The sequence below is a fragment of the Callorhinus ursinus genome, unplaced genomic scaffold (assembly GCF_003265705.2).
Source record: "Callorhinus ursinus isolate GAN/ISIS: 27379988/994484 unplaced genomic scaffold, GSC_fseal_2.0 scaffold6, whole genome shotgun sequence".
Classification (NCBI taxonomy): domain Eukaryota; kingdom Metazoa; phylum Chordata; class Mammalia; order Carnivora; family Otariidae; genus Callorhinus; species Callorhinus ursinus.
The window spans coordinates 79,439,336-79,466,870 of record NW_027397068.1 but is presented as its reverse complement, the minus strand read 5'-3'; the positions used below and the strand labels follow the sequence as shown (position 1 = coordinate 79,466,870).

General features: G+C 51.6%; 1 protein-coding gene across 4 annotated transcripts in view; it reads right to left on the bottom strand.

Moving 5' to 3' along the window:
- SMOC2 (SPARC related modular calcium binding 2) overlaps positions 1–21,626 on the bottom strand; it is a 153,393-nt gene extending 131,767 nt beyond the window's left edge. For all 4 annotated transcript variants that reach the window (XM_073894238.1, XM_073894239.1, XM_025866465.2 and 1 more), the window contains exon 1: positions 21,193–21,626. In XM_073894238.1, coding sequence (XP_073750339.1) covers positions 21,193–21,276 — 84 coding nt within the window. In that variant the 5' untranslated portion in view covers positions 21,277–21,626. The remainder of the gene's footprint in view (positions 1–21,192) is intronic.
- Between the last annotated feature and the right edge of the window lie 5,909 nt (positions 21,627–27,535).

The window sequence follows — 27,535 nt, the reverse complement described above, 5'->3', positions numbered from 1 at the left end:
CCACGAGCCCGCTCAACTGTTCAGCTATCGATGCAGCAGTTCCCAAACACGTACCGTGTGCCGCACAAGTGAGCTCGGCGCGTCAGGAACTCCAGAGTCCTTGTGAAGCAGCACTCCATCCATGTAGCAGGGAAAGGTGGGGGGTGGCTCTAGGCCTCCACAGAGCATCTACGCACTTTAGAGGAGAGCCTTGAAAATCACTAACCCAAACAGCCACACACTTGCGAGCACGTGCGTGCAGAAGCAGGCAGGGACGGCCTAGAGGCCCACCTCACGCACGCCTTACCTGCTCCAATCACTACGGCAAAGGAGAAGCCTGCAGGCTTCCATTCCTGGGCCTGGACACAACCCGGGGTCAACGTCCCGGCATTTTGTCTCCAGCTTCTGATTTTGTTCAGTGTTGGTACTGATCGACCGAGCGTGTGCTCGTTGAACCCAGGAAGAGCAGAGGCACACACCTGACAGCTTCCTGGAGTTACTCTTAAGGGGCAGTTATTAATGAAATGCATCTGTTATTTAAGCAAAAAACACAATCGTTGCTTTCTCAGAATATAGATGAGTCTGCGACTCGTCGCCATAGTTTCATTCCATATGCAGTATATCTTCTCACATAAAGCACTACACAGAATTTAAGAAAAGTCTGAAAAAGAATCATCCACGGCAGAGCTGTCAAAAGGAGAATATCCCTGATCGAGAGCAACAGTGTCTGAATAAACTCAGTAAGACATTGAAAGTAAAATAAAATTTTCACAACTTTGTTGAGATATGTTCCACATAGAATAAAGTTCATGTGGACAAGAGACAGTTTTCATTTCAGTCCAAGTGCATGGGTTTGGGGGGGGGGTTCAGTTCAGGCCACATGGCCTCCAAGGGACAGCTGGAGCTGCAGGACCCCCAGAGACACGACCCGGGTGCTCAGTGACCCAACCCTGTGGTGCAGGGGCCTCAAGCGATTGGCTGAGACAATCCCCCGCCAGCGACCCCCGTTCCTAAGAGGGTGGCGGAGAGCAGCCCAGGCCCCAAGCCGGCCACACCACTCACCTCTGCCCGGCACCACCCTAGCACCTGCAGGGAGGCCCAGCCAGGAGGACGACTTTGCATCCGGCCTCCCCCGCACTGGCTTCCTTCCCACGCCCAGCCCTGGCTGACAGGGACACAAACACACTGCAGGTGCACCCTGAGCCAGCAGGGTTTCCAGAATTCGTCCTCTGGGACAAATACTATGAGGAGTATGCTTTCTTCTTGAGACTTCTGGAAACCGCCTCCAACGGAAGTTCCTTCCTTGCCTTCGGACTGCACCAGCAGCCGGGCCACCATCAGCCCCAGTCACCATCAGCCCCAGTCACCATCAGCTCAGGTCACCATCAGCTCCAGCACCATCAGCCCCGGTCACCATGAGCCCCGGTCACCATCAGCTCAGGTCACCATGAGCCCGGTCACCATGAGCCCCGGTCACCATCAGCCCGGGTCACCATCAGCCCCGGTCACCCTCCTGACCCAGCACAGCCCAGCTGAAGGGCTCTCAGAAGTTCTGGGGGAAGACGAAGGACCTCTGAGCTTGCTCTCTCGCTGCCAAGAAGTCGAGCAAGGGCTGGTCTATCTATAACCAAGAACTTAAAATATAAAATACTAAATTTAAAAAACCTATACAAAACGGCAGATACAGGATCGCCGACTACATGTTGCTGAGTAAAGAGTATATAAAGCAACACAGAAATCCACTTTTTATTAAAAATAGAACAGAGAGAATGTGTTGAAGCTTTGGCAAGAAGTGGCAGATTAAATGAAGCAGCAAGACCCATAAAGACTGGCCAGGCTCCTCTCTGACAGGGGGCTCAGCTCCGATGCCTGTGGTCTGGTTTGTGGGGAGACAGACCAGAACCAAGTAGCCCAGCCCCTGGGGTGGGACTTTCCCCTGGTGGGTATGGCCTGCCCTGCCCGCCCTGCCCCACTGGGCTTCAGCCCACCTGTGGCCCCGCTGGGCCACATGCGTCTTGGTGGCAGGAGGTTCACCGAGCACTTCTGTCCACACTCTGCAGTCGGAGCTCCCTTCCCTGGTACTTTACCCTTTCTATTCCTCTCCCCGGTGGTTTTCTTAAACACGATACTGTCCCAGAGAGATCTGTTTCTGCAGAATAAAGCTCACTAGTACAATCCTGGGGGAAATCCATTCAATAATAAGTTCAATAATAAAGGTTTAAAAGTCCGTGGCCGTGGTGCACACTATCTTCAGGTTTGTCTGTTTGTGGTTGGTGGGACTGTCATCAGAATCGGATCTCACACTGGCTTCTGACCCGCAGGTGCAGCGGGAATGTGAAGAGACATGGCATAAACCGACCTAACACCCGTGAAGCCGGGGAGAGCTGGGCCCGTCACCCACTAACAGTCCCCACGTGGTTTTCATCCTGGGGGCACTCGTTTACTCTTCCCCAGTGAGCATAATGCCCCCAGGAGGAGCACCAGACAAGCTGCTCTTCCAGCGGCCTCTGGCTGCATGACTGCCCACCAATCATTGTCCGCAATTACCATGGGGCCAGCCCCCACAGTTGCTGCCCCCAGGGACCTGGGGTTCAAGTCCTAGGGACGCAGACCCCGACCCCAGCTCCATTCTACTCCATTCTAGCCAGCCTCTCTCCACGGAAACCCCTTCCCTGCAGACACAGCTGCCCCTCTGACCACCACACCCTGGCAATGCCCTGGGTCCCCCGTGCAGATGTCCCCCAAGATCACCTGAGAAGTGCTAGGATAGAGGAACTGCTCCAGGTTGGTGCTTGCTGCAAGCACGGGATATTACCCAAAAGTACCTTCCTCTTCCTTCTGCGAGATCCCAGACACCTCCTGCATCAGATGTGCCTCACTTCTGCAGGCTGCATTCTCTCCCCCCTAACTTCACATCCCTTCACGTTCTGATACCAAACCCCTTCAAGCACCACATGCATTAAATGAAAAAGTCAAAACTATCAGATTTGAGGACCCTCTCAAACCACTCAAAGTAAGTGCATTCCCCTTTATATGATTAGAGAACAATCTCCACGTACGTGAGGACCCAGTATGGCCAACAGGTACCAACTGAAATAGCTTCGTAATAACTTACTAACTGTGAACTGCCTCAAGCTTTGATTTCTTTATGACTAATGTTCCTATTTACTAAAATGAGCTTATCCTTAAGGTAAATGTAGAGGAAAAAGGTATATTACTTTATATTAAGCAGGTAATTCTCATCCTGCATTTTATGAGTTTCTGTTTCTCGAGTTTGGGTCAGAAGCATGTTTTAGGAACAGAGCACCTAAAGAGCTGGGTGGGTGAGGGAGGGTCACACACATTGCCCGGCAGGGCCAGACCCTAACAGTGTCCTCAGATAAAGGTGGGGACCTCCAAATGAGGCACCTGCTTTGGTATTGTAGATCACTACCAACATGGCTGAAGGTCATCTGAATTTTGGGAACTGTAGGAAGAGCAGTTTCTCCCACCCACTTAGCCCTCTTGCCAGGGACGCACCCCCTTTCGGTCTTGCCGGTCCCCGCACACAGAGCAGCGGGCAGAATGCACAACGTACGCTGGGAGCCCCTGAGGTCAGGTCATTTCCTAAGCTGATGTACCCCGTCACCTGAGCTTTTCCTCTCCCTACGGCCTCTAAATTCACCTCCATTCCCTCCCTAAACATCTCTGCATCGATGCGGTCTACATGTCCCCTCAATGTCCTAACTATGGGGTTCCACATCAGTCACCAGAATCTACCTTTGGAAATCACGAGATGAGAGCCTCACGTGTGTGTCCAACACCATGAGAGGTCAGGGCTCCAAAACGAGGGAGGAGGACAGGTGACCCCAGCCAGCAGGGAGCTCAGAGGAGCCCAAAATCCTCAGCACAAAAGCCGGGGGGTGGGAGGGCCCTGGAACACGGAGGCTGCATACCAGCCTGGAAAGGACCACGTAGTCTGCAGACACTGGGCAGTTCTAAGCCCCGTGCATTTTCCACGCCACTGCAAACACGCAATCTCCCCAAGGCCCCTCTGTCAGAGCTCAGCATGAACTTCAAAATATGGGAACAGCCTTCATTGTACTTGACCGACTTGGAATCCCAAAGTTACCCAAGAAGCAGGCTCAAGTGATGGGCTCTGCTGACCCCAGTCACTCAGGAAGCCAAAAGTGTCAAAAGTTAGGGGAGGCGAGGGAAGGACTGCCCGCTGGGGTGAGGAGGTGCCACGTGCCATCTCCCCGCCAAGGGACTCCATTTACCCGCATCTCAGTGTTGATCTAGAACACTGTGCATTAGGTAACAGTGCCCCGAAAGAAACTAGAATGTTTACCGCTCATGGAGAGTCAACACCAGCAGCGGTGTTTCCAGCGAGCTGCCTTACTCCCCACCCGGCGCACCTTCACTTGCTGATTTACCAGGTTCGATTATGAGAACTGTCTGTCTCCATGGGCTCCACCTTGTTAAATGTGCTAACAGAGATTTGAGTTTACATCCAAAATGCTTTAAACTGCACCAAAACTCAACACCAGGCTCTCAATAAATATTCAAAGAAAAACCAATATGATAATGGAACAAAAAGCCACTAGAACATGAAACCTTACTCAGGTTGCTTTAAGAGTAAGGGTGAGCCCCTAAAAGGTTATCCTGCACATTCCCATTTTAGTAGTCTCCAAAAAATACCCCAAAAGATTTATAAGTGATTCACCTGAATTTAGAGTATGCCCAACACCACAGGGGAAGGAGGCTAGATTTTCCTTATCCTTTCAACCAAAATATACTATGTAAGCATGGGCATCTTACAGACAGATGTCAGGGTCCCCAGGGTCAACCGCAGCCCTTCCTGTGCTCACCCAGTGCACCGATCATCTCTCACCCTCATGCAACAAGCATTTACAGCAAAGAAAACCACAATGGCATTCACATCATTTTGCATCCTTAATTTTAAAAATAGATTCTACTAACACATTTCCACCAAAATAAGTCCTTCATTTTTATGCGATATGCCATAGGGCGGGTTTGGGTGCTGAAATCATTTTTGCTAAAATTTGTCATTAGGTTTCCCCTTAAACATCAAGCCCGCAAAGAGGGTGGCAGAAAGTTGGCAAAGCAGAGCCCACACTCCTGTGCTGCACACCCAGGTGCCCTGACTCAGGCTACTCATTATAAAATGGTGGCCGGTGAGCATGCCTCTAACCCCGTCCAACTCCCAGGCTACTGAGATGACTCACTTTCTCCCTCACCTTCCCCATGCCTCAAGGCTGCCAAGTAAAGACATTAAAAAATTCTCATCATAACCGTGTTTTTCAAAACCACGTGGGAAAGTCTTGAAGAGGACACAGCAACACAGAGCAGATGTGTTGGGTGGCACCATGTGTGTGGGCAGTGTTATTTCTCAAGATATCTGTTATGTCATTATGTTGCTTCCAGAATTTCTTCTAATCTCCTAAGAACGATGCCCCATCATGTCTTCCTAGAGAACGTCTCAGAGGGCTGTGGTTTGGGGCATCCTCTAGCCGTTTAAATGTGTGCTCACTGGTCATGTGAGCACATCCACTGCAGTTTGAGGCAAATGTAGTGCCCCTGGGAAATCTTTTGGCACATCAGTCTGTCAAAGCAAACTCCACGTAATTACGCTATGTTTACGCATCAGAAGGTAAGACTTCCAGGGGACTCAATAGGGTTCAAACTTGCAGCAAGAGAAACATGAACCCATGAAGCCTTTGGAAGTCAGCACCACCATTTGGGGGACACGCGTGAGAAGACGAGATGGGGAGAGACAGGGAGAAGCCCCACGGGGACTCAGGATTGTGCCCACCACGACAACCTGGCTCCCGGACGGCTACAGCCCTCCACCCACGATGCCGCTGCGGACCCAGAGCCTCCCGCAGGGCACCGCGGAGAGTCCTCCTCTGGCACCTGTGTGGAGAGTTTAGCCCAGATCCTGCAGCACGCTTCCTGCCTGGCCGTCCTCGGCTGTGCTCCTGCCTTTGCCCCAGATTCTTTGTCCAAAAAGCCAGTGGACTCTGACCTCAACAGCAGTGAGTCTGAGGAACGCTTCATGGTCAACCCTTGGCTCTAAGACCCTCGTCTGCAAACCTGCTTCCCAGCAAATCCACTGCACCAGGGACTCACCTGGCCCATGACTATTAGCTGTGTGACCCGAGGCTCGGCACTCAATCCTTCTGTGCCCCAGTTCCTCACCGCAAAGTGGAACAGTTAGCACGCCCACCGGATGGAACAGGGGAGTGAGTGCCCGGCCCTGAATACAGTCAGCAACCCGCTAACTCGTATTTCTAATGCATCAGTCACAGCAAGGGGGGCACTTTGCAACTTCTGCTAAATTAAACGGCAAGATTATGCTGGTTTCCAAGATATAATTAATAAATTAGCTTTTAATTATCATAAAATGAGAGCAATAATAGCAATATGCCTAACTGAATGCCCCCAGCTTTTCCTCAGCTTCCACACAGAGTGGGCAGTAGTCCAGCTCAAGGGTCAGGAAGGCTTCCTGGAGGAAGAGCTGCTGTTTGTAGAAAGTGAGGAGGCTGAAGCAAGCACACAACAAAACACAGGGTGTCCAGCAGGCCCAGCAGGTGGGGGAAGAGCGAGCACTCAGCGTGCAGGACTGAACACAGCTGGGCAGGAGACCAGCACATGGAGGGGGATGGCCGCACCCAGGAGGCTCAACACCCTTCCAAGAGCTGGACTCTAGGCCAGAGCAGTGGAAGAAGTGCATGTTGACAGGGACAGCCAACCCAGGGCACAGTGACAGAAGAGGACATACGCCCATCTTTGCCGCGCGGAGGACCGAGCTCAGTAGCTGGCCCCACCCACCACCAGCAACAACCCAGGGCGCACAGCCAGACTGAGTCCTCCCGCCCTCTGTTGCCCAGTCCGTAGGGGCCCAGAGAGGCGCTGTCCAGCCGGATTTCGTCCTCACAGCGTCCCTCCAGCACGAGTCCAGTCTGTGTCCACTTTCGTGGCAAGTGAAAAGGATCGGCTATATGTTGTGTCCTGAATGTCGCCAAAGAAGAGACTGCAAACACGAGATGATTTAGCCACGAAATGACTGACGATCCAGAGGAAATGGAGTAGGAATGTCCCTATTAGACGATTCGGAATGTTCCTAAACAGAAGGAAAGAGAGCGAGAAGAAAAACTTCTGGAAAATCCAGAGCTTTCCCTCTGTTGGGCCTACTGTCCTCTGTCCTGCTGGGATCGTCCTGAGAAACAGGCCATGAGTCCTCGCCCCCGACAGCGGCCAGCGCCAGGCGGGCCGCGGGCCTCCGGCAGCGCTCACACAACAACAGGCTGGCCACGTCACCTCGGCCGCTGCTGGGGCACTGAGAGCTTCATTTCAACCCCACAGACATGGTTACACTCCGGCTGCTGCATAAGGGCAGGCGGTGCCTCCGGGTCCCGCCACACTGCCTGGCTTTGCTGTGAACCCAACCAGGCCACCCATTGCAGGTTAACACCAGGGAAGGACCATCCCCTGGGACTGCCCACCAGTGGCCTCTGCCAGGAGGCCCATCCCCTCCACGCCCCGCCCCGCCTCCCCACGACCCGCCCACCACTCCTCTCTAGACACCTCCCATCCCATACCACCTCCCCACACAGGGCTCCCTCCATACCCCACCCACCCATCCCGCCTCCACCCACACCATGCCCCACCCTCTCCCTGCCCCGTCTCCCCCATGCCCCGCCCACACACCCTCCTGCCTCCCATGCCCCGCCCCTCCAACACTATGCCCCACCCACTCCCCCGCCCCTTCTGTCTCCCCCACGCCCTACCCATACTCTGCCTCCCATGCCCCGCCCACACCCTGACTCCCATGCCCGCCCCCACACATCATGCCCCACCCTCTTGGCCCCGCCTCCCATGCCCCGCCCACACCACACCCATCCCACCTCCACCCACACTATGTCCCACCCACTTCCCGCCCCCATTTCCCTGCACCCCGCCCACACCCCCGCCTTCCATGCCCCGCCCCGCCCATGCCACACCCACACCACGCCCACCGCTCCTCTGCCATTCCATGCCCCCACCTACTCTCCCAGCCCCGCCTCCCCACACCCCACCCACTCCCCGCCCCCGCCTCCTTGCGCCCCGCCCACACCCACACTCCTCCCCCACGCACAGCCCCACCCACACCCCCGGAGTCCCCGGGCCCACACAGGGTCTCCTCCCCAGTCACAAGTGTGACCACGTCCAGGCTGAGTCATTCAAGGGTGATGTGTGGGACCAGCTTTCAGCGCGGAGGCTTAGCAGCGCCCAGAAACCAGCCCTCACTTGCTGACACCCCGAAGAGAAACCGAGCACTTCCCAGCGCGGCCCGCGTGCCCACATTCAGGTCCCACCCCACTGCCCTCCAGGGTCGTGCAGCACAGGGATCGGCACCCTCAGGGCCGGGCCAGGCCGTTGCCAGCGCTTCACAGTTTGGAAAGCCACGTGCGGCTTCCGCAGACACCCCGGCTGGGGGGGCGGGGCACAGAACGCACCCCCGTGTGCCCCTGCACGCCCCCAAGCTGCAACACTTGGAAGGTGTGATGTCAGGATGGCCTCTGGGGTTCTCTAACTCCCTTCACTGTGGGGTTCGTGGTCCCCACAACGTAACCACTAACCCAACGGCCCTGCCGGGACATGGGACACCAGCGACTTTGAGTCAGGCCCCAGGAGTAATGATGACATTTGTGTCCTTTGTTCTGCACTTTTTACCTGATTGTGTTAGGGAACCTCCATAAGGTGAGTGAGTCTCAGTCTTCAGAAAGTGAATTTTAAGGAGGGAGGAGAGAGCACGAGCGTGAACATTTCCAAGTAGAGGCACGGAGGGAACAGAAGCAGCCAGCCCCTCACGGTGGGGAATCCCAGCGCAGCCCCGCAGTGCCTGGCCCCTTAGGCCACCCTGAGAAGGGCACCACCGAGCCATGACCCGCCTGCCTCCCCCTGAGAATCTCTCATTTCTGACTCTGCTCAGAGGAGACGACTATTAGGATAGAAGGCAGCACGTGGACACGGCCAGTCTGTTACAAACTCTGCAGATTTTAAAGCTCATACACTAGCGTCAGACTGATGTCAGCCGTCCTACCATGGCCCTGTCTAGGGTCGGGGTGAAGCAGCACAGAGGATTCTTGCCCTAATGAGGAGACAGCTGAAGAGCCAGAACCAGGGACCCCTGCCCTCACATCACAGGGTGCACCCCCTGCCCCGGCACCCCCCTAGCACCATGGCTGCACCCCCACCCCCACCCAGCACCCCCCGCAGCACCATGGCTGCAACCCTGTCCCCAGCACCACAGGCTGCACCCCCACCCCCGCCCAGCACCCCCTGCAGCACCATGGCTGCTCCCCTGCCCCCAGCACCACAGGCTGCACCCCCACCCCCAGCAGCCCCCCGCAGCACCATGGCTGCACCACCTGCCTGCACCCCTGCTCTGACACCCTGGGAGGGCCCCCTTAGCTCTCAGCCCACCCTCTCAGAGCACCTTCTGCTCTTCCCCCGACCCCTGAGCCCTGTGGGGGACCCTCATGAGGCCTCCTCACATGTCCAGGTGCCTCTGTGCATGGAACACTCCCACCGCTGGCTGCCACCTAGACCCTCAGGACTTGGGGGAGAGCCACCTCATAGGCAGCATTTCTGACAGTGATGACCCCTTCACATAGCCCCAGCCCACTGTCCACGGCTCCAGCAGGGGATCGTGTGACACACAGCTGTCTTGTCTGCTGGACACTGTCCAGCATCGTGGACACCTGTCTGTCCCCATTGTCTTGAGCCGACAACAGGCACCCAGGGGGAACTTCATGTCCGTCACATACCCTGGCCCTTGGGGCACACCCAGACAGGGTGCATGCTGTGTCACAACTTCGTTTATATACTTCACTGGGCTGCCCTTCCTTCTCCTCCTTCAGAATGCCCTCTGATCCACGGAACATGTGTTCAGAGAAGCCCACCAGCACGGGGACGGGGTGCTGGCCTGCAGGGCACCTCGCTCACATGCACCGCCTGCCCTCGCACCCAGATGGGCACCTGCCTCCCCGCCCGCGGAGCCAAGGCTGGACCAGCTCCGCCACGCTCGCCCTTGGGGACACCCAGACAGCAGGGATGCCACAGGCCTAAGAGCCTAGCTCTCACAGCCCAAAACTTACAGTTCTCAATGAAACTGAGAAACCCAGAAAGTAAAGAAGAAAAGGTCCAAAAAAAAAAAAAAAAATAGTGATTTTTTTTTTTTTTTTTTTTTTAAACAAAGCCTGGTTAGAATTTGGCTGAGTCAAGTTCTGGGTTGGTTCATGTATCGTTCTGGGACATTTTAGTTCACGGAGCCCGAGGACAACAGGCTTTTCCATCCTCCCTGTGGGGAACAGGTGAACTGGCCTCCCCGGTGGGGGAAGAGGGAGCGAGGCTGGGGCCAGGCCGGCGGCGCCGCAGGTGGCAGCCAGGGTCCCAGCGAGGGGGGCAGGGACGGCCGGGCACGACCGCATGCCCCGGGAGGAAGGACGCACCGGGTGCACAGGGCCTGGGCTGCTCTCCGGACGCGTCCTCCTACCCCGGCACCCTTCCTGAGGCAGACATCAGCACACAAGGGTGGTGCTGGGGAAGGTCGTCAGGGGAACATGACCACCGGCTGACCTAGCGCTGGGCCTGGGCTCTGGGAGGCTGCTTACCCCCTCCCCTGTCCCGACCCCCCAGAAGTCGCCCAAGGACACAGCCTCGAGATGGTGATGTGAGCCTATGAGAACTGGCACCTGACTGCGCCCGGTGGAGCCTCTTTACAAACATTTCCGACACGGTGAGAGACAAGACGCCGGAGCCCCTCGTGGCCTGGGCCACAGCCCAGGACCCCTGGAGCCTAGGAGAGGCCCCTCCAACCCAGCAGCAAGCGGCAGGGCGGCCCGGGCCCCACAGGAGCCTGGAAATGAGCCCCAGCTCTGACGAGGTCCAGCCTGGGGAAGGGGCACTCCAGGACGGCGGGCATGGCCATCCTCCTGATGGCCTCCGGAAACAGAGTCTGCGGGGCGACTGTAGGCACAGCAGGAGACGGAGAGAAAAGCCCAAAATGAAGGAAGGGGAAGAAGCGGAGATGTGAGTGCAGCCAATAATGACTTCTCTGAACTTCCTTTAGAGTCTGGGGTACAAAACTGTGAGTGCTTTCTGAGCCTGGTGCCGTGAGAGGTCAGCAGGAGTCCGGAGGGACGAGGGCGCCCCCAACACCTCGTGGGGAGGGGCTGGACCTGCTGCACTGCTGGGCTTTGAGGTCCGGACGCGTCAGGAACTGGCATGTTGGAGAGCTTCCGTCCCCGGAGCACGGTGGGGTAGCCTACGGATTTAGCAGGTTAGTGATACCTGACTTGCTGAGTGAGCGGGTCCTGCAGCCGCAGGCAGCTGGGGTGCAGACAGCTCTGCCCGGGAGCCCCTCTTGTACCCCGGCAACACAGCACTCCTGCCCGATGGCCCAGTAACAGCCCTGCATTTAACGTGCTTATCCCAGACTTAATAAATACAACTGCCAGAAACATCAGATAAAAACTGTCCCTGTTGCTTGATTCCCTGATTTAGCATCTCTGCCTCATGACTTCAATCTCTAGAACTGGAAAGGTGGATGTGGGGCCCAAACTCACACGAAGTGGCAGCAGCCCGTGAGGTCTTTTTGTTGTCAAGGTGGCAGAGGCTTTGCTGATGGTCGAACCCCAAAGCCCACCCAGGAGCCCCCCAGCGCAGGAGCCAGGCTGCTCTTGGGCTCCCTCCGGTGGCGGATTCCGGGAACGTCAGAACCGGCAGCCTACCAACCAGCGGGGCGGCCGCACCTGTCCTTCACGCAGGGTGTGAAGGGGAGCCCAGGCGCCAAGGGCGCCGGAGGAGAAGGGATCCATGACTCCACCTGGATTCTATCTCTGAATGAAAGGAATGATCCATCTGTGGCAACTCCCTCCAAAAGATAAATCTTTTAAGAATGAAGAACTGATTATCATGAGCACACATCCACAGATCCGGAGAAGCTACAACTTAGCAAACGTGTATGTTCAGGTCAGAGCTGTTACTCACTTTCCTTACCCTGAGGCGTTTACAAAAATCTAAAATATATACACCACGAAGTATGCATAGCGTCTTGGCAAGGACATTACAAGGACAAATGAGATACTGTGGTAAGAGCTCAGAAAGCTGGTCCTCTCGGGAGAGTCAGAACCCCGGTAAGAGCTCAGAAAGCTGGTCCTCTCGGGAGAGTCAGAACCCCTAACCCCGCCTGGCAGGGCCAGTCATCCTGATGCTTAGAAGAACACGTCCGTGTTTCCAGGAGACACCCTGTGTACAACGTGCTAGAATAGGTGTGGAAGAACCAGGACTACTGGGAGCTGATTGAATGACCTTACTCAATTCAAGTGTCAATTATTGGATTAGCACAAGCTTTTTAGGGTAAGGTTCACAGGAACGTGTACTTGGAAGTCCAATGTAGTGTTTTCCTGATTTTTAAGTCATTGATTCCGAAGGGGGGGTAAGGAGGGGAAAGAAATACCCAGATCTCCCAGGGCTTTTTCCCTGGAGCAGTGAATCAGTGCAGCAAACGGACATGCCCTCTGTGCCTCATCTTGCGGGAGTGAGTCCTGGCCTGTCCCTCAGGTGCATCGAGGCCAACAGCCTCTCACAGGAAGACAGAGGAGTGCTCAACAAATTTGCATGAGCCAGAGGGGACCGTCCCAGTCTAGGGTAAGGGGGATCCGGATGCAAATCTGGTTTAATAGGAATAACATAGAAGATACCACTTACAAATTTTAAAAAAAAAAAAAAAGCAGCTACAGGGGGACACTGGCTCAACAGATTCTCAAATTTAGAAAGTTACATAGAAAAGTGAGCCAAGCACCCACCGGTGCCTCTTACAAGGTTATGCTTTGCTGCCTAATGACCAGCTGCTTCTACAATCTTGTATCTAGACCGACCACCACATTCCTGAAAGGATACCGATCAACCAGAGCTCAAAATGGAGCCTCTCCAGAAAGGAAACCGGGAGCCTCGGGCCATAGGACCCCCGTGGAAGGGACGATGGCAGACACAGAGCAATGCTTCGCGGTCGCCTGGGGCACGTGGACAGCTCCCTTTATCTCCAGAGTCCTCCAAATGCTGGAGAGAGAGCCCAGGCGGGAGAAGCAAGGGGTCGGGGCACAGGAGGAAAGGCGTCCGGCCTCCAGAAGACCTGGTCATCTTCTCTAAACACCTACATGAGTGGCCCATGTAAAACAGACGGTGTAAATTCTTGCCGTTTCGGTCATAGATGGATTTTTAAAGCTTACATGATTGATTCTCAGCCTGCATTAAAACCAAACTCCTTCCAGAGTTGCTCTGGGTCCAAGAGAATCCTCCTAATGACAGACTGTATTCCCTGATGAATGGCATTGGATCAAGGCACCAGGATGTTTGTATTATCTCTTTTCAGTGTTTAAAACTTTGTGTGTGTCGGTTTCCTCAAAACGACGGACTCTCTGGCCATGATGTCCTAGCACTCAGTTGTTTCCACAGGAGACAGGGGCCTCCTGCAGCTGGCACGTCCTCAGGCAGCTGCCGTGCCCGGCCCGGGGTGGAGGCGTGGGGAGGTGAGCCCTGCCCCGCATGGAGCCTGGGCTGGACGGATGTGCTCCGGACCTGTTGGGCTCAGCCGTCTCACAGTGAAGAATGCAACAGTTTATTAGAGCACTTAACGTGACGGATCTCTGAGCAGAAAGTAGGATGGGAAAGCATGACCTACACTCTACCCTCTGCCAAAGGTAATGGTACGTCCCAGAGAGGGTGCCAGGGGGCACCTCTGCCCCAGCAGGTGATGCGCTGTCTGGAGCCCTAACCCCAGTTGGCTGGGAACCCCGACAAGACCACTCATGGGACCGTCTCAACCCTGCCAGCCACACAGAACAGCAGGACACTAACTTCTGGTTTCCAAAGATCTATCTTTTTTAATTAATTTTAAATATACTTTAAATAATTTTGTGATTACATACGCCCAGGCCCCCTGTGGAAAGAATCAATATACCACAGAAGACAAACAATGCACTAAATTCTGCTCTGAAACCTTCATTCAAATCTCACAAGTCGTTTTTAAAATTACAGGCATTCATGGAATGTATCATCTTATTTTGTAATTTCCATTTCATGTCTCCAAGTGGTTGGCTCCTCTCAATGGGGCGACTGTAGCCTATGAAGTCTTTACCTCGATTTATGTCTAATGTGTGGCGGCGAAGCTTTGAGGGTGCCTCTGGGATAATTCTGTTCTTTGTGCACTTTTCCCGGTGTCACGGGACAGCTGGGAAGGAGAACGCAAGTCTGTGACAGGTGCGCGGGGAGAGGCTAACCGTGGGCACAGAGCTAACCAGAGACATGGAGAAAGGGCAAGTCTCCCTTGGTTCTTCTCGCGACAGGCCAAACGAAGTGGTGAGGAAGGAACAGAGAGAGGGAGAAAAAGGCAGCTGGGTGTAAATGGATGGGGACCGGGGTTAGATCTGGGCCACAGGGGCCCCCAAGCCCTCACAGCTCTGGCGCAACTGCAAGAGTCTCGGGGAAAGGCGCCTGCCCAGGCCCACAGGTCAACGAGCTCATCATGAACTGCGCCACGCTAACGCTGAGGAGGTTCCCTCAGAAATTAGAACCCTCGGTCGGCGCACTCAGGGATGCTCTTCCTGTCACCCCTCAGAGTGTGTGCAGACTTCTCTCAGCCACACCGTCCACTGAGACACAATCACACGATCCCCTCTGAAGAAAGAGCTCGGCTGCTAGCTGTCTGATGGCCCTCATGGTCTGGGGCCAACACCAGAGCCGGAAAGTCCCCTCCTCGGGCTCCACGGGGCCCTGTGCCCTCCCCTGCCGCCCAGAAGGGGCCTGGGGCCGAGGGGAGCCCACCCCGACAGCTTCCCAAGGCAGTCTTGGCGGGGAGGGCCCAAGAGAGCCTCCATCACCGCACACAGCCTCGGCACCGTTCCAAAGTGCTACCCCTCCCCCACAGCACAGAGCGCCTTGGCCTGGTCCAGAGAAATGTCTATCATTTTGTCTGCCCCTTGCAGGCTGGGATGGGATGGACCGAGTCTTAGGAAGTCAGACAGCCTCCCCAAATCCCAGGAAGGAAGTCAGCTGTCTATGAGGCAGGCATCTCGTTGGACGGATTCCTTTGTTCCCGGTGCCTTGATTACTGAACAGAGCAGAAGACAAATGCACAAAACAGCCCCACTCGGGCAAGGCCAGACCTCAGCATCGTTTTGCCACCAAACCGATGAACTTGTTCTTTAAGTGACTAAAGTCTAACAAATCTGAGAACATCCAAAATGGAACGGAGTCTCATAGCCTGGGCCACACTCAAGTGTTCTGAACCCGTGATCAAACACACCGCAGATTATTGTGTTTACCTAAAACTCTTCATGCTTTCTGAAACTTCATTATTATCGGGAGAGACTTTGCCAGCAACCTCAAACCTTAAGAGCTGGCTCACCTCCCCCCCCCCAGCAAAAAAAACGCTGCCCCAGACATGGGGCTTGCTAATGGCTGGGTCAGTAACAGGATGCTGGGGATACAGTAACAGCGACAGCCCGCCCCCCGCAGCAGGGTGACCACTGACCACTGAGCGCCAGGGCAGAGCAGAGGGGACGCCCCGCGCTCACAGGGGGAGAACGTGAGGGATGGGAACTCAGAAGCCTCTGCGAAAATAGAAACAACAGCCTCACTGATGGCAGGTATCTTGAAGCAAAGGGGATTCACTGTGATTTGGGCAGAAGGAGTAAGGACAAAGACCACCAGGGAAAAGAAAGTAAAACAAAGAAAAAGACACATACTAGAGGTAGGAAGAACTCACTTGCTGTATGGACATTTTACCTTGTCTTAAGTGCCAGCCTCATGGGTTACACGCCGCATTATGTCATACACAATAAAATCTGAACATAATTGTGGTTTTAGTAGGCATTCGGAGACTGCCCTCATGTCAAAACTTCTAATTAAATTTGGCCAGATATTACAGTACGCAGGCTTCCATTTATAATTTCTTTTTTTTAATTCGGACAATATAAATGCATTAACATTTTATGTGGCTCCAGTTTTCTTGTGTTTACGAGTCTTTGCTCTTTGATTTTCAGCCTGGGACTACAAAAACCACATAAGACCGTTATTAATACTTTTAGAATAATTTCTTCTCAGCCCACATAAAATTAGGATTTTATTTTCTGAATTCTTTCCTCTTGTGGGCTTCAGTTAAATATTTAATGCATCAAGTGCTATTCAAACTCTAAGCACGTACAAATATTAATAGTGGGATCCCACCCCATTACCAACACCACCAATTAGCAAAACAGAAAGCGACCATTCTAGTTTTCTATAAATGAACTCAGAATGCTATTTCTCAATTTTTTCTTCTTTAATTTCAAAATCTCACTGGAAGTCCATCGTTTTTAGTCTGTGTCTGGTATGTGGAGAATGGTATAGTTTTAATTCAAAAATACGTAAATGTGACCTTGCTCTCTATCCCAGTGCTCTGCTAATCCTAATAACAGCCCCCCTCCCAAAATCCTGGAGGCTTGTGAAGGCTTATTTTGATACAGAATTACCTAGAAAGCTGTTCTGTCCTGAACCGTTGTCACATCAATGCCCATTTACTGTGCAATCCTGGCCCCTTCGGGGCCTGAAGTTGCTTACAGTTTTATTTATGGTCTTGATTTCAAATCAGAATTAAAGTGACCCTCCAGATGTTGGGGTTCAGTTGCCATAAAAGGGCTTCTAGTTGGAAACCATCAGTTGTGCTTACCTTCCTCCTCCCTGACCACCTCTGTGGTCGGTCTTCTGCTGACGAATGAAACACAGCCTTCCCAGAGCATCACACGTGCTCAGGGCATTTGCAGTGCAAGAGAACAAACACCCAGAATCGTTGCCTAAAGAATCTGACCCTGAGTGGACACAGAATCAAAACCGTATGGTGCACATTTCACCCTCAGTGGCCCAGAAACGCAGGAGCATTTTGGTGCTAATGTTCCCGTAACATCAATATCAGACCCTTTCATGGGCGTGTTAATGATGAAATATTTTAAAATTTACAGATGAGCAAATACTGTCTTTCCATTTCCTTCCTTATCTTCCAAAGCAAAGAAATGCATACAGGGGCAGAAAACAGCCGTTTCGACTCTGTCCTTACACAGCCCCCTGACCAATGAGTCGTGAGCAAGTTCCCTCCCCAGCGGAGGGATTACAACGTCCTTGAAGGTGACACAGAAATTAGTGCAGGGAACACCCAACCCCCAAAGGAAGAACAACAAATCCAGGTTGAATTTGGAAATGGCTAGATGGGCTCAGGGCCCAGGGGCAGTTCCCTTGTGTCTGGAACGTGGGTGCAGCAGGACATCTATGGATGGGTTGTGGTGAGCGTTGCACGAGCAGAACATATGAGCGGCCCCTTGCAGAGTGTGCAGCTCAGCGTGATCACAACCAAGTCCCAGATACGAGCCGGGTGCAGTGGCATCATCTGCTGGTCACAGGAAAAGGCAAGGCGTCTGCCTCTGAAGTAGGGGCCAAATACCACTTAGTCGGTTCTAAAAGGAATCCACTGGCTCAATCTCAAGTACTGTGGGAAGGGGGTCAGGGAACATCACTGCCCCTGAAGAAAACGTTCAGGTGTAGGTTTACTGTCCATCTGCCGAAACCCATACAACTACACCTGTGGCAAAGTGAAAAGTGAAAGGGTGGTGATCACAGGTGCACACTCTGCGGAGGATAGAATCCTGTGTACCCAGGTGACTTCTACTGCAACTTATTCCATAGTCTCAGAATCCTGTGTACCCAGGTGACTTCTACTGCAACTTATTCCATAGCCTCAGCCATTCACAGAAATAAAAAGAGGGGTGCCTGTGTGGCACCCCGTTGGATACGTGTCAGAGTCTGTTTGAGATTCTTTCCCCCTCCTATGCTCCCCCTGCTCTCTCAAGTAAATAAATAAATAAATAAAATCTTCAAATTTTTTAAAAAAGAAAAAAAAAAGGCAAGCATTCCCATGAAGAATGGACATGATCTGGCCTTAGAATGTACCTACTTCTTAAAGGAAGAAAGACATGAGTACCCAATGAGGGCAGATCAAACATACTTCACAACACCGTCTATTGATTGGCAATAACCCCAAAGTCTGACTGATGACCAGGAAGGAGATCATGCAAAGCCAGCAAAAAGTCATAAGAAAAACACAAAAGGGCCTTATGGTGCCATTTCTAAGGAATGACTTTGGTGGGGAAAACAAAAAGATAATTTTCAAGCAAAGCAGATTCTCTTAGTCTCGAACACCAAGTAGTAGCGGCGCCCCAACCCCGGGCCAGTCCAACAGCGCCGCCCCAGACAAAGACCGTCTGGTGTCAGGAGGGAGGAAGCCAGGTGTGACAAGCTTCTAAGCCACAGAGGTGGAGACTATCCCTGTCCCTAGGTGAGAACAGACAGTGGGATAGAAGGAGGCAGAGAGGAACCTGTGTTCTCTCCTCCGCTGTCGAGCCCTGCACAACTGACCTCAGCTAAGCACATGGGCACGCCCCGAGCAAAGCAGTGTGCTGGAAGCATCTGTGATGGGTGACAACACCATGAAGCCAACAGCCTCTCACCCAGACGCAGCAACAGAGCTGATGATTACACTATTCAAAACTACCCCATACGCACCAGGGGCGTGGGTGCCATCAAAAATAATGCTAATTGGAGAACTAACATATACCCGGCATATTAAAAGCCTTATCTTTAATCCTCACAGCATGCTAAGCAGACATTACTTTATGCCCACTTCTCCGATAAGGAACCTGGAGATAAAGAAAGTTAAGTAATTTGTTGAGAGTCAGTCACACATCTAGAAGACGCCCAGGCTCCCATGGGCGGCCACTGCCTCTCTGACTGATTGAAGATCAAATGTAAATCTTGGAGAGGAAACAAAAGATCCCCAAACACTAGAAGTGATCTGAAAAGAGATGATCACCGCAGGAGATCCAGCACATCTAACACTTCCTCATGACCCCTCAGCCAACTTGCTGAATTCGTAGATCATGGGGTGGGACAGGCAGGAATATGCCAAAATACTTGAGGACTTTAAAAGTTTCTTCTGGATGTGAAAGCATCATGCATTGTATTTGCAAATACAGATTTAAGGCAAAGGTCTTCTGAGAGAGTGCAGTACAGTACAGGGCATTGCTCCACACTGGAATCCCCAGGCAGGCAGGCAGGGGTCTCTGGGGCCAGGAAAGACACAGAGTATCCTAAGAAGCAAAGGACAAGGGGCGCCTGAGTGGCTCACTCATTAAGCGTCTGCCTTTGGCTCAGGTCATGATCCCAGGGTGCTGGGATCGAGCCCCGCATCGAGCCCCGCATCGAGCCCCGCATCGAGCCCCGCATCGGGCTCTCTGCTCCACGGGAAGCCTGCTTCTCCCTCTCCCACTCCCCCTGCTTGTGCTCCCTCTCTCGCTGTGTCTCTCTCTGTCGAATAACTAAATAAAAAATATCTGCAAAGGCCAAGAGCTCCAGATTAAGTGTTGCACTGAAGAGTGGCCGGGAGGGAAGAGATGAGAACCTACAGAGATTTAATAACTAACCATCTCACTTCTGCTTTTTCCAGGGAGGTACCAACAGACCCAGGCGCTCCCAGAAAGCAGGCACATGGGAGTCTACCTTTTCCACATTCAGAAAATCCGTGGCAAGGGTAGGAAAGCTCCAGCTCTGGGAGAAAATGCCAGTGTCTTCTTTTGAGAATTGCTCTGCTCCTCTGTGGCCTTCAGTGGGCTCTGGGCCGGAGGCGTCTGCTGTTAATGTGCGTGCGTACCTGTGCGTAGATGTACTATGGATGTAGACACACAGGAAGTAGAGTTTGATGGTCTCTCTGGGGTGATAAAAGTTCTGCAGGAAAGCTGAGCCTGTGGAAACCTCCTTAGAGCTTCCAGGGAGCAGTTTCTAATCTACAAGTCATTTGCAAGACACAAGGCAGGGACCCAAGGACTGCTCCAGAAGAATTTTAGGTATGAACAGTGAACTCACTAACTTCTTTCCCCCTGGTACTGCTTGAAAAAAAGAAAAGAAAAGAAAAGAAAAGAAAAAGAAAGAAAAAAGAAAGAAAGAAAAAGAAAGAAAGAAAAGAAAGAAAGAAAGAAAGAAAGAGAGAGAAAAAGGCTCACAGGACTGCTTCAAATTTGCTGAAAAGCAGAACCGGACCACAGCTCCTTTCAAACCTTAGGTATTTTCGATACAATAAACCCCTTCAGGACAAGTCCCACTACTTAAAAGCATCTCTCCACCAGAGGTGTTCTCTCTACCTTCGTGTTTTCTCAAGCACTTGTTCAAAAACACATTTAAGTGGAATGTTTTCGTTTCTGCAGATTGCATTAATTATGGGTTTGCAAACACTGCAAGCCCATGAGGTCTGCCCGAGCTGGGGGCTGCAGACACCCAGCCTGGGCCGCGGCCGGTGGCTTGGCTCGCGCCCTGCACATAGCTCCAGGCTTGGCCCTGCGCGCTGCCGGCCAAGGCTGTTGCAGAGAAGTTTCAGCTAAGAAAGAAAAACACACAGCGGTCAACCACGGTGACCCACGAGCTCGGGAGCGCGCCTGCCTGCGCGCAGCATCCTGACCAAGAGAGGACCCGGGAAAGGGGACTGACTGCAGGACGTGGAGACGCCTCGTCCCTCAACTTCTGCCTGCTGACACGAGGGAAAATAGTATTTATTTTAATGCCATCTGCTTCCTCCTAGATTCCCTTGGGGAGGGTCTCTGGGACAGGCAGGCGAACCAAAGGGGGCTCAGTGGTAGGACCCACGACTGGCCCCTTCTTCCCGCAAGCGGCCGCCGGTCCGCGCGGTGCCCACGGAGGGCCGGAGTGACAGAGGGACGCAAGGCCGAGCGCGCTCCAGGCTTGAGGGACAGCAGTGAGTGGGCAACCGTGCCCCCGGTGGGGCGGCCCTCGGACGGTCCGCGGGGCGGCGCAGGCGTCCCCAGCCTTGTGTCCGCGCAGGGCCCTGCCCACGCGTCCGCTGCAAGCGCAGGACCCCGAGAGGACCCCCACGCGGTGGTAAGACCCCAGAAGCCCACGCAGCCGCCTGGGGGACCGGCCTGGACCCCACCTGCTCGGACCCCGCAGGCGGGAGGCGGCGCCAGGTTCCCGAGGGTCACCTGCTTCCCGCGCCCGGGAGCTCAGGCAACAGGGGCCGGCGGGGACCGAGGTGGGGCGAGGCGGCCGGGTCCCCGCGGGACGACTCACCGTGAGCGCCGAGAACTTCTGCGCGGGCGCCGGCGGGAGCAGCCCGGCGAGCAGGGGCAGCCAGCAGAGCTGCGGGAGCAGCATGGTGACGCGCGCCGCACGGCGGCTGGGAGCCGGGCGCAGCGGCCTCGCGGTCCTCACCCCGCGCTCTGGGCGCCGGACTCCACCAGCGACCCTCCGCACTAGCGGCCCTGGGCGTCCTGTGTTGCTTCGCCGGCTGCTGTCAAATAACTCCAGAACTTCCCGGATCCTCCTCCCGGCCGCTCGCTCCCTCCCTCTCCTCCTCCAGCCCCACCCCCGCGCCGCCGCCGCCGCGCCCCGCTCGGCTCCGCTAGGCTGCGCGCTCCGGCCGGGGCCCGCCCTGGGCGCGGGTCTGCGGGAGCGGGAGGTGGAGAGGGGCCACCAGGTCTGCGCCGCCGGTTAGTGCTGCGTGCGTGCCGGCTCCCTGCGCGCGCGCACACACACAGACACACGCGCGCGCCCGCGTACACACACACACGCGCGCGCGCGCGCGCGCGTGCGCACCCTAGGAGAGTCCCAGGCACAACCACAAGATGCGCGGAGCCCTTCTAGTGTCCCAGGGCACCGACCCGCTGGGTGCAAGACAGACCCTGCGGCTAACCCACCACTTTACGCCTAGGTCCATCCCCAGTCCCCAGAGTTCTCCTAGACCTCCAGACTCTGATGCTACCTCGTCCAGCCCAGAATGTCGCCTCTCATATTTGCTGATTGATTAGCTGGCTTTCCAGCAAAAGAAGCCATCAACACCACGTGGTCCAGAAAATTCACGGAGGGCGGCTCGCCTTTGGCATTTTGTAGCAGATTAATGCATTTGGGGACGAATTTTGGACTAGAGATTCAGGGTCTGACCGCAGTGACAGGGGACAAGTCTGGCGGGGATGTGGCTGTTTCTAGAGCTGCTCTGTCAAGGTGGCTCAGGTGTTTATTCAGGAAGCACAGTGGTGTAAAGGGTGCAAACTCCGCAGTGGGGATGGGTTGGGAACCAAGAGAATTTTGCACACCCAGTCTCTGGATAGTATCCATTGCAGACGACATTGCTGAAATAGTTTAGCCTTGGCTTACAACTTTACAGTGAAAAAAAAAAAAAAAAAGTCTAATTCTGGCTCACACAGAAAACCCAAGAGTGAGGATTTTCAAGAACAATGCCTCAATTGACTTGTCAGGGGCACTGGGAAAAAGAACAGAAAATCCAAATCTGATTATTAATCGGATGTTTAATCTGAAGTTTTGGCTAGAAAGGACAGGGTGGGCGGGGGGTGAATCTCAGGGCTGCATCAGCAAATCCCATGACTGGTCACTGAGACAAAAGCGGTGTTATTCCAACCACAGGGCCCCACACTATGGAGGGAGAGGTCTTCCCACATCCAGTAGGAAAGTGATGGACACAGGATCAGGGAAGATGTGGAAGAAATGTATCTTCCTGAAAGCCACTACTTGAGTCTCCTTCAGATTCCAGAGCCCTGAGAATCTGTTGAGTACTTAAACACATTCCTCCTGGCTTGAGGGCTCAGAAGGAAATTATAATAAAACTCTTGGGGCCTGAGAAACAGGTGAGCAAAGCAGCTGCAAATGATTACGTAAATAAGGAATGCTATTAGGAAATGTTAATAAAAATTAAGGTAAAAATAAAGAAGTAAATGCTGCATACCGTGAATTGTAAGACCATCCAAAGAAGAAAATTTACATTCAGAGCTGACATGAATCCTTTCAAAAGCACTTCCCACTAAAAATTTTATGGTTACTTTCTACTTTAGTTAGAGGACTGCTGATAGTTGAAATGTCGATTTGATACTGAGCACTCCTCTATGGAACTCAGAAGACTTGGACACATGTCCACTCATTCACCCTCATTGACTTCAAGGATGGTACACAAGGAGACTTAATGATCCCCATTTTACAGATGAGAAATAAAAGCAAAGAGGTCAAATGCTTAGCCAGATCTCACAGGCAGCAAGATCAGGACCAGATCTGGATGCCAAACCCTGTAGTACTGGCAAGTCCACTTCCTTTCCTTTGGAGGCGTGGGGGCCCAAAGGGGGCAGAAGAGAACTTGGCTCTCAAAGCCTCTTATTCAAGAAAGATGTGTCAGCATGTCCATCACACATCACCTGCAGACCCTCCGGGAATTCCCGAAAGATAAATGCAATGGATTTGTCTAAGTCTCTGACAGATGAGTCAGGGCTGGATCCTTCGCAGACTCCTTAACAACTAGAAGAGCCGGTGGGCGCTGGATGCCAAGTGTCACGTTCTTAGAGATATCCGTGGTGGGGTCTGAAGACATGGTCAGTTTCCATTTTTATGGAAACAAACAATATGTTTATTTAAAACACTAGGTCATAGTTATGTCTGTCCCTCTTAAGTCTCCAGAAAGTTATGACTGGCATGAATACCAGATAATCGTTCCCCATGAGTAAGGACGCGGATATAAATGTTTCAAAATTAAGACAGGAAATAACTCAATATTTTCCGAACAGTTCCTATAGGACAGACAAGTCTGTAGAAGTTCCCTTCTCTTGGAAATGGGGGATTTTCAAAAGTAATAAATGGTGAGAGTTCATTCTAAAACATGCCTTCTGGATCCAGAATTTAAGTTCCTGTCACTGATGGAAGTTCCAGTAAAGAAGAGTCCGAGAAACTAAAGACCTAGTATTCCTGTCGGGCTTGGATTTATAACCCACTTAGGCCGTTAACAAAACCCTTTATCAGGCGAACCGGCTTGCTTTGTCTACCTCTTTGACTATGCTAACACTGCAGCAGGACTTTATTCTTGTGATATCATTTAATTATTATTCTGGGTAACTTGTGTTTGGCCAGAACACTTTCAGTCAGCTCCCTTTTCCACCTGCATATGTAAGTGTGGGATATTTAACACAAGGTCTGCTGATCCTCAGGGTCACCATTCTGCCTGTCAGCTGCACAGGGCACACCCCACGTCACCAGCCACCTCCACTCACTTCCTTTACGAACACTTCTCCCAGCTCCTGCTTAGCCCTGGCAAGAAGAGTCTTCCCAGTTCGCTCGGTTTCCTTTAGAGAGATTCTGAGTGTGCTTGTGGTCTCACCTGGCAGTCCCTCACCTCGGTCCTGGGCTCCTCGTCCAATCCCCAGCTCCAGAAACCTGTATGTCAAAAAAAGAGTTGCAGAGAGACTGAGCTGACTGGTCAGGCAGACGCACAGTGCTGGGTAAGCTGGCCTCTGCCGTGACTGCAAGGTGTGATCAGGGTCACAGTGTGTGTGGGAGCCCTTTGCCGAACTCAGAGGTTCTCCCCCTATTTTTATGCATTTAAGTAACAGATCATTTGAATTTGTCTTTGTTCTCAATAAAATCATGTAGATAAGTTTATCCTTCCTTCTCAAGATGCCTTATAACAAGTTTTATGACAATACTTTTCAGGCACTTTATGGAAATTTTAAATAAATTGAAATATACTGGGTGTTTTATACTCATTATCTAATTAACTCTTGCAGAAACTCTGCAAAGTGATTATTTTCCAGATGGTAATAAGGCAGCCCAGGGAGACTACAGGACCTGCCCAGGTTTGCACAACTAGTAAGAGGTAGGAGCAGAACTCAGCCTTCACCCACAGTCTAGGATCTTTCTTCCACGTCAGTGGGCACCCCTGCATGTGTGACAGCTCAGATGCACAGTCAGTGGCTTGCACTGTTTCGCACATTGTTTAAGATCCACCACCAAACAAGTGGAAAAAAACACGTTAGAGTCGTTCTTGATTTACTGGTAAGACTTCAACTAGAATGTTTTCCAAAAGTAAGATTTAATGTTTCCTAAGAAAGACAAATTTGCTACAAAGCCAAATGCAAAATTGCTACTTTGATGGCGAGAACATTCCCTCTAAAGTTGACAGGAGATGCCTGAGCCATTTGAAAAGACGTATTCCTGCTGCCAGAGATCTACTCAATCTACCCAACCGATCTACCATCAGGTCCCAACATGCCGCTACTGCCAGCAGACACAGCACAAGCTTATTGAAATCTATTTGTTTCCATAATATCCAGAAGCTGTTTTTGCCGTTCGTGGAACTACATTTATTAGTACATGAAACTTACAGAATATATCAGTTACAGAGCTAAAAATAATGATCGTTTTAAAAGCCCATCGCTATCAAGACTAATGAAGGTGCAAAGTGTGAGCGTGGAGAGGCCTAGAGCCAGTTAATGGCTCCAGATGACCGAAACTGCCTTTGGGTTCTTCCTCCTTATTAACCAGTCTAGGAGTCCCTTCCTCCTCTCTTCACATGAGAACTGCCTTTAGGGGGAAAAAAAGTTTTTAAATGGCAACAGAAATATGGCTTGCCAGAAACACTGCAACGTGTGGACCACACAGATGTGAGTTATACCGACAGAAAGCAGTGTAAGAAGATACCCCAATAAAGAAACCTTTCAATTACCTTCAACACCCCTCCCCCTTCCCTGGCCCAACACACTCGCCAGGATGGCATCCCGCCACACCCCGTGTTCTGCTCCAGCTCTAAGCAGAATATTAAAATGCATCTGCCCAAACTTAGCAGAAGGAAGGAAATAACAATGATTAGAGCAGAAATAAATGAAATAGATACTAAAAAGACAAAAGAAACGATCGCTGAAACTATGCTGGTTCTTTAAAAAGATAAACAAAATGGGCAGATGTTAAGCTAGACTCACCAAGAAAAAAAAAGAGAGGGCTCGAATAAATAACATCATGAAAGAGGAGATATTACCTCTCTGCCACAGAAATCATAAGAGATTATTATGAATAATTTTATACCAACAAACTGGACAACCTAGAAAAAATGGATGAGGTCCTAGAAACATACAAACTACCAAGACTGAATCATGATGAGACAGAGAATCTGAACAGATGGATTACTAGCAAGGAGATTGAATCATTAATCAAAAACCACCCAACAAACAAAAGTCGTGGACCAGATGGCTTTTCTGGTGAATTCCACCAAATGTTCAAAGAAGAATGAATACCAATCCTTCTCAAACTCTCCAAAAACTAAAAGAGGAGGGACCTCTTTCAAACTAGTTTTACAAGACCAGCATTACCCTGATACGAAAACCAGACAAGGGCACAAGAAAAGAGAATTACAGGCCAATATCCCTGATGAACAGAGATGCAAAAATCTTGAACAAAATATTAGCAAACCGAATTCAACATTAAATTAAAGGGATCACATACCAAGATCAAGTGGGATTTATTCCAGGGGTGCAAGGATGTTCAACATCCACACATAAGTCAATGTGGTCCACTGTATTAACAAAATAAAGAATAAAGATCATGTGATCACCTCAACAGGTACAGAAAAAACATCTGACAAAATTTAATATCTGCTTACAATAAGAACTCTCAACTCTCAACAAAGCGGGTATAGAGAGAATGTACTTCAATATAATAAAGGCCATTTATGACATGGCCACAGCCACATCATACTCAATGATGAAGACCTGAAGGCTTTTCCTCTAAGATCAGGAGCAAGACAATGATGCCCACTCTCACCACTTTTATTCAACACAGTATTGGAAGTCCTAGCCAGAGCAATTAGGCAAGAAAAAGAAATTAGAGGCATCCAAATTGGAAAGGCAAAAATAAATATGTCACAATTTGCAGACTACATGGTATTACCTATAGGAAACCCTAAAGACTCCATCAAAAAACTGCTAGAACTGATAAATGAATTCAGTGAAGTTGTAGGATTCAAGATCCATATATGGTAATTTGGAACGCCGATCAGCATGAGTGGTTGAAGCTTTTGGCTAAAAAAAAAAAAAATCTCAAAATTCATTATTTATTTATTATGTATTATTTCACTCCTTTATTTTTAGGATTTTTTTGTCATTTTAAGAATTTGTCAGGTTATTTTATGACTCTTTGGCATTTCTTTTACATTTCTAATTTATTTCCAGCTGTAAAATATTAGAATACAGAAAACGCCATCATTGGAAACATGCCACTATTTTGTCAGTCACTGTGAAAGGAAGCAACTCTTCTGAGAAATTCATGACACTGTCTTATAAGTGGCGTAAGGTCTGTGCCCCTCAGAGATGCCCCAGTATGGGGCAAAGAGCATGTGTTCATGTATAAACTCGGTGCGTCTGCTCTCTGCTGAAGGAACAATGGTGCTAGCTAGCAATGGGCATGGTCTGCACGTTGGTTTATTATTTTTATTCAAACTAAGACCCATACATATCCATCAGAGCAAAAGAAAAAGAAAGAAAAGAAGAATTCAGACAACACCCAGTGTCTGCCAATTAGTGACCGTGGTAAGAATGCACATATTTTCTCCTGCTTTATCCAGAAATACCTCCAAAGCAAGGGTAGTGGA